General features: G+C 39.3%; 1 protein-coding gene across 3 annotated transcripts in view; it reads left to right on the forward strand.

Moving 5' to 3' along the window:
• Positions 1 to 6,832, forward strand: part of CSTF3 (cleavage stimulation factor subunit 3) — a 52,138-nt gene that overhangs the window by 44,504 nt on the left and 802 nt on the right. For all 3 annotated transcript variants that reach the window (XM_074884875.1, XM_074884877.1, XM_074884876.1), the window contains 6 exons: positions 31 to 133; positions 1,983 to 2,052; positions 3,360 to 3,555; positions 5,092 to 5,245; positions 5,649 to 5,743; positions 5,870 to 5,930. In XM_074884875.1, coding sequence (XP_074740976.1) covers positions 31 to 133; positions 1,983 to 2,052; positions 3,360 to 3,555; positions 5,092 to 5,245; positions 5,649 to 5,743; positions 5,870 to 5,930 — 679 coding nt within the window. The remainder of the gene's footprint in view (positions 1 to 30; positions 134 to 1,982; positions 2,053 to 3,359; positions 3,556 to 5,091; positions 5,246 to 5,648; positions 5,744 to 5,869; positions 5,931 to 6,832) is intronic.

Genomic DNA, 6,832 nt, shown 5'->3' on the forward strand with positions numbered 1-6,832 from the left:
TAATAACTTTTTTTTTTTTAATGTTTGCAGGATAAATCTGTGGCCTTTAAGATTTTTGAGCTAGGGCTGAAAAAATATGGGGACATTCCAGAATATGTACTGGCATATATCGACTACCTTTCTCACCTTAATGGTAAGCTTTAAGCTTTGAGAGGTCTAATGAAGCACTCATTAACCTGAACCTAAACTCACTTCTCTGAGTTTAGGTTCAGGTCAAGTTCCTTGTATTTTAGTTCTAATTCTTCTTGAAGAGCAATGAAACCTCTTCATGAAACTCAGCAATTAATTTGAAAACAAAACCTGCTGGTCTGTCCTTACTGAAGTTCCAGAAGTACAGTAACATTAGATCTTGATCCTACTGACTAGAGGAGAGTGAACTTTCAAAATTGTAACTCACTTGCATTGCAGCAGTTTTACAGCATCTGTTGTGAAAAGTGGGAAGTATGCTGAGAAATCTAAATCTATAGGAGGTGAAATCAGCACGAGAGGAGTGATAGATCAGTTGGTCCCTACTAGAATTATTTTAAACTCATTCTCCCCGGGTAGATGAGATGAGATGAGCGAGATATAAAAGCAATATTGTGAATATTGGTCCTGCTCGGAGTTGCCAGTTTGCGATGCAAAGGGCAGGGCAGGAAGCTGCTGCCTGTGCCAGCCCTGGGGCACAGGGGCTGGGAGCCCCGGGCAGGAGGTGCTGGTGGGGCGGCAGCAGCAGGTCTCCCGGGAGGGCTCCCAGATGTGGGAGATAATGTGTTAAAAGAAGCCTGAGCTGCTGTGGGGAGCAGGGACTGAGACCTTTGTGTGGAACTGCCCTGGTCCGTGTTTCATGGGGAGTTAGAGAAGAGGGAGAGGAGCAGTTCATCCCAGCTCTTCCTCTGCACAGTCCTGCCTGCCAGGTACTCATTAGATTTTCAGATTTCTTCAGGTATTTCTTCACATCTTCAGTACCCTAGCTCAGTAGTAAGAACACAGAGGTGTAACACAAATCTGGGTTTTATTACGAAGTCCTAGCTCAGTTTTGTGAGACAGCCTCCACGCCGCTGGTGTGAGCGGTGGCTGCAGGTAGCTGTGCTGCTGGATCTGCTGAACCTCCCAGGGCCTTCTGTAGGCACCAGCCACATGAATTTCTCCTGTCAAGCTACAATACCCTTTTTTTTTCCCAGGCTCTGAAAGTTTGAACAAGATTTAGAGCTTTTTTCTCCTGTGAGCTATAAACAGAGAGATTTTTTTCAAGTCAAAGTATATTTAATTTTGCAAGAAATTATTTTAGGTCTACATGAATATTTGCAATGCCTTTCTGTAGATTGCCATCAGAAAAAAAATCTTAAAACTTGCCAGTTATTGCTCTGTCTTAGCAACCCAGCAGACTTTACTAAAAACAAGAAAATTGATCTCTGAACATCTGTAAATGTAAGATATGGTAAAATACACAGCGAGAGAGGCAGGGCAGAAACTAGCAGTTTTAAGAACAAAACCACCAACCACTCCATTCCCCCAGCTGGCAATGTACAAAGGCTGACTGCTCACTGGGAACCAGGTCTAATAATTTTGGGAGGACTTCTGATGAATATAAAAGTATATTAATACTGCCTTAATTTAAAAGGGAAGTCATGAATTGAAAGGCCAAATTTGAAATTACTGAGATATGCCATTGTGATAATTAAAGGAAACAGAAAAAAGCAGAGATCCTGAAGAGATGCTAAGCAATAGCTGTGCTGTTATGAAAGAACCTGTATTAGGATTGGTTTGTTGCTATCAACAAAAATAGACTTTCAAATAACAAATTCACAGTAGAATTTAACATTGGTAAAGTTTTAGGTAGGCATTCAGTTTTTCTACTTACTGAAATTCAACTACAGGTATTGGAATGTCAGCCTTATATTTAATTCAATGTACACATTTCTTTGAATGGACATGATTTTAAATTGTCTTTAATATATTTTACTCAGTGTGATTTTTCTTTTTTCTTTCTATTTTTAAAGAGGACAATAATACAAGAGTTTTGTTTGAACGTGTTTTAACTTCAGGGAGCCTTCCACCTGAGAAATCTGGGTATGTCTGCAAAAGCAGTTTCACTACACTAAAAAAGATACATAACCCCTTTCAACTACAAACATCCCAAAAGAAATTAGAAAAATGAACAGCAGGACAAAACTAGGTACAGATGTTCCTTCCCCACTTTGTGCTGTCTAAAATAGCAACAACTGTGACAGATTTGTGAAAGTTCCTATCCCACTTGCAGTGACATTCATTAATTTATTGACTTTAGAACCTCATTGACGCAGGATTGTTGAGGACAGAGCACAAAATCCTCCTGTGCAGTCAGGATTCCATGGTTTGAGCAGTTGGTGTAGCTGATGACGTGTATCACTCACCAGATAGATGCTTTAGATGGGGAGAGGGAGCTGAGCACATCTTTCAGGAGCATTATGTTAGAGAAGGTGAGTCAGGAATTTATTGAGGAGAATGCTGGACAACTCCCAGTCAACTGAAAATAAAATAGGGAAGGAACCAGGAAAGACTTGGATTAACCACTCACGGTCACATTTTCATTATTACTTTTTATTTCTCAGAAAAAATGCTTACCAAACCCTTTGCAGTCCAAGTGTTCACCATTATTATTCTGGTAGACATAGACATCAGAACTAAGAAATCAAACATCGCACTGATGTGCACATTCATTCTGCACTTTAATTCTGATCATTCATGAGAAATATTTTAATGTCCATTTTAAAAGTGAGAAAAACCAAGAATTTAAAAGTTGAATCTTGTTAAAAGGTGAACTCCAAAGCAAAAATTTAAGTTGAATCAAGTCCAGAAATATGGTCAGATGTTGCTTACGTTATATATGAGATTTTCCACAGAGAAATAAGCAGTAACTATATATGTTGTGGGCTCTGTAAAATTCTGAAGTGCTGCCTATTGTGTTATAGGGTATTGCTCTTGCCTGCTAGAATATGCTAGTCTATGGCATGAACTAAATAATATTCTATCTTAAAAAGTTCTTCACATATCAGGATCAGAGTGAAATTCTGTGTAGCAGGATGAGTAAAGTCTATTTGTGCATCTTACATTGATGATAAAAGCTTGCCTCAAATGCTGAAGTCATTTACACCAGTGATCCTTTCCTTTCCATAACAAAGTCCTTTACAATCCACTAGATTGAAAGCTTTTACAGAAATATATAAGGCATGAGGAAGGTAATGCATGTTATAGATGCATCTGAAGTAAACAATGGAAATGGTCATGTGCTCCCAGATTACCTCCTTTGAATCTCTCCTCTAGTGTGTTTTTTAATTGGGTTGTGTTCAGTAATTCTTTCTCCTTCAGCAGCTGTCTATTTATCTGTTCTTTTATAGGGAAATCTGGGCTCGGTTTTTAGCTTTTGAAAGCAACATTGGTGATCTAGCTAGTATACTGAAAGTTGAAAAACGGCGGTTTACGGCATTCAAGGAAGAATATGAGGGTAAAGAAACAGCTCTGCTGGTAGACAGGTACAAGTTCATGGATTTGTACCCTTGCTCTGCGAGCGAACTGAAGGCCCTTGGTTATAAGGTAAGTGGGTAAGAACACTTGTATTGTTACTCTTTTCAGTCCTAGCAAACTTAAGCAATTCCTTGTTTAAGACTTGCCTTACACTTTTTTTCCCTTGATAGAAAAGCAGGTAAAACAGGTCTGGTATGCCTCCTCCTTGTTGTCTGTTGGGCAGCAAAGTGCCAGGCACTGTGGGCCAAGGGCAGAAAGGAGCAAGGGCCATGGGTAACAGGTGCAACTTCCTGTGGTCATATTTACCTCTCATCTGCCCGTGGAAAGGGCAGCGTGGTAATGTCACCACCACTCAGCTACGGGCCTCTGCTTCAGACTTAAACCTGAGCTCCTTCAAAACCTAAAATTCTTTTGGAAGTTTGTAGAATGAGGTCATCTGTATGAAACATCGCTGGCTGCCCTTCCGCTTCAGTTGGCAAAACTCCACTCTCTTCATTGAGAACCGGATCAAAACAAACATAGTGCAGTCCCAGTGGCTGCTGCAAATAGCTGAGGAGAATTATCTGTCGATCTCAGTGGCTGCCTGCTTTTCTTCAGTTAATTATGGCTCAAGTGCTTTGGTGCTGCTACTCAGAATTTAAAGTCTAGGCCAAACACCTGTATCTAGTGGTCTCCCATCTTGTTTCTGACCACATGTATTTTAACTACTATTCTAGTCATGTGGAAGGCTGTAACACTTTGGAAAAACATTAGAATGGAATATAATGTTGATTTTTTTTTATTTTATTTTTTTTTTATTTTTAAAGCATGATATAAAATAGGCTGCCAGAGAAGCAGAAACAGCTCTGCTGGAGGAACTGCTCTTTCCCATTTACATGAACAGGAGGAGAGCCTTCAGTTCATGTCTCAAAAATAGTGCCTCAGCTTCCATTTATTTCTTACACAGAAAAGGAATTTTTGAAAAATACAGAAGTCATCAAAGTTAGCAAAGCAGCTGAATTGTTGGTCTTCACACAGTTGTAAAGTAATCTGATAAGTGGAAACAGGAGTCACTTTGAGCCTGAATACTTCTAACACAATTGGGACAAGTTATTTTGAAGTTACAGGTGTGCTTTCAATAGAGTACATCTTGATAAATGCATGCGAGGTGGTGTGCACCTACCTTGGGCTGATTTCTGTTGCTTGTAACATGCCAGAATATAATGCTATTTGAACGGATGCTTTGCAGGCCTGCTGACTGCCTTATGCTTTGTTTGTTTTCCAGCTAAAGCAATCTAGGGAATGAAATGAGGGAGAAATGATAGTTGTGAAGGCCTAGTGGTCTGCACCTGTTCGCCTAAATCTTTTTAACCTAAAAAAAGTAGCCACTCAAAAATGACAAATACGGTCCCATTCGGTAACAAAAACAAGTGTTTCCACTCCCAGCTGGGTCACCATAGGACTAAATGTTTGATGAAAATATGCAAGTTTTGCCCAGATGGTCTTCTGAAATTGTAATGATGACAAGAGTGAGAGTAAGCGACTGGTCTGGAGGTGTTTTGTTCTGTAATTTAAACAAGCAGAGTGATCCTGCCAAGTTCAGTGCTCTCCAACTGCCTTTCGCAGGATGTGTCCCGTGCCAAGCTGGCAGCGATAATTCCCGACCCTGTGGTCGCACCTTCCATCGTGCCTGTTCTCAAAGATGAAGTAGACAGAAAACCTGAATACCCAAAACCAGACACTCAACAAATGATTCCATTTCAGCCAAGACACTTAGCACGTAAGTCAGATGTTCAGTTGGAAGTGGTTGTATTTCACCTGGTGGCAAGTTATTAACTTGTGTGTTTAGCAAACCTAATCACAGAGACTTTCCTAGTCTTCAGTCATCTAAACATGTACTTGCATTTTAAGCTGTTATTTAATTGACTTGCTAAAGGCATATATATATATTTTACCTAATATTAAGGTCACATGGAAATAGGTACAAGTAGTTTGGGGTCTGGTCTACGGTAATAAGCTGGTATACACACTGCTCATGGACTTCAGATCACTGACTAAACAGTATGTAATTAGTAGAGGCAAAAGTGACAGGGTAGTAATTATTTGCATTAAATAACAATGCTGCAAAAGCAATTCAAGTCTAGCTGTCCTGCTCTGGCTTCATAGAGTTTTTCTTCCTGCAGCTCCAGGTTTACATCCTGTCCCAGGTGGTGTATTTCCTGTTCCACCAGCAGCTGTAGTTCTCATGAAGCTCTTGCCACCTCCTGTTTGCTTTCAGGTTTGTTTTAATGAATTCTATAGACTTAAAAAAGTTGTACAAGAGATTCTGTTTTGACAGAACCATGGTATGTATCATTCTATTGAAAATAATCTTTAAACTTTTTTGGTTTTGGTAACAAATCAGGGTCCCTTTGTTCAAGTGGATGAGCTCATGGAGATATTTAGAAGATGCAAACTGCCAGACAGTAAGTTACTTGTTTGCTCTCGAGTCTGTGATTGTGTTGCCTGTGTTTTTGTTTTACATATGGATATTGCTGTCTAAAATCCAGACCTTGTTTACAGATGTGTAATTAATATTTAAGAGTATACTGCTGAATTGGCTACATTTGTAGGTTGGAGTCTATATAGAGATGTTTGTGCATTTAACTGTGGGGAGATCAACAAGTCAAAAAGAAGCTGAAAATCATTAGCTGCTACTTTAATAATATTTTGGTGATAACCATTAAAAAGAAAGAAATTAAGATTTTCAGAATATGCTTTAAAAGCAGCAAGGCATTATTTCTAACAGCACTGTAACTGTAACATTAAATTACAAATATGCAGTATGGTAAATTTGTCGGTAGGCATAACTGAATGCACATGGTTGTGGTGCTTGAGAATAATTCCAGAGCAGTGTTTTCTGAGCTCCTACAAAGGAGGTAGAGCTCTGAGATATAAAACTAGGACAGATCCTACTCCAGGCTTCCTGTAAAGTGTGGTAGATGATATGATGCTACTTTTCACCCCCTCTGTTCATTTAAGGAGCAAATGATCAGAGAGAAAGCAACCTAGGATCTCATTTCTTTTTGAGTGAAAACATCTATTTAAATTATACATGGCATTTTTGAAGCTTTCTCTGTTGATAAGCAGAGACTGACTTGCTATGCATGCTTTCTGATGAGTCATGAACTAGTTCTACTGTTTCCCCAGTAGGCTTTCCTGTTTTATTAAGCTTGCAAATGACCTCAATACTTGTGCAAGGGAGGTCTCAAGCTGAAGCAGCAGCATTTACTTTATAATTAGTGTTTGCCATAGCTCAGAGTTTTAGACAGTCGAGACTTAATTCTTAACATTGTAGGAGAATAGGGTAGGAAAATGTCTCATTCCA

Source organism: Strix uralensis, chromosome 15 (assembly GCF_047716275.1).
Source record: "Strix uralensis isolate ZFMK-TIS-50842 chromosome 15, bStrUra1, whole genome shotgun sequence".
NCBI classification, from domain to species: Eukaryota; Metazoa; Chordata; class Aves; order Strigiformes; family Strigidae; genus Strix; species Strix uralensis.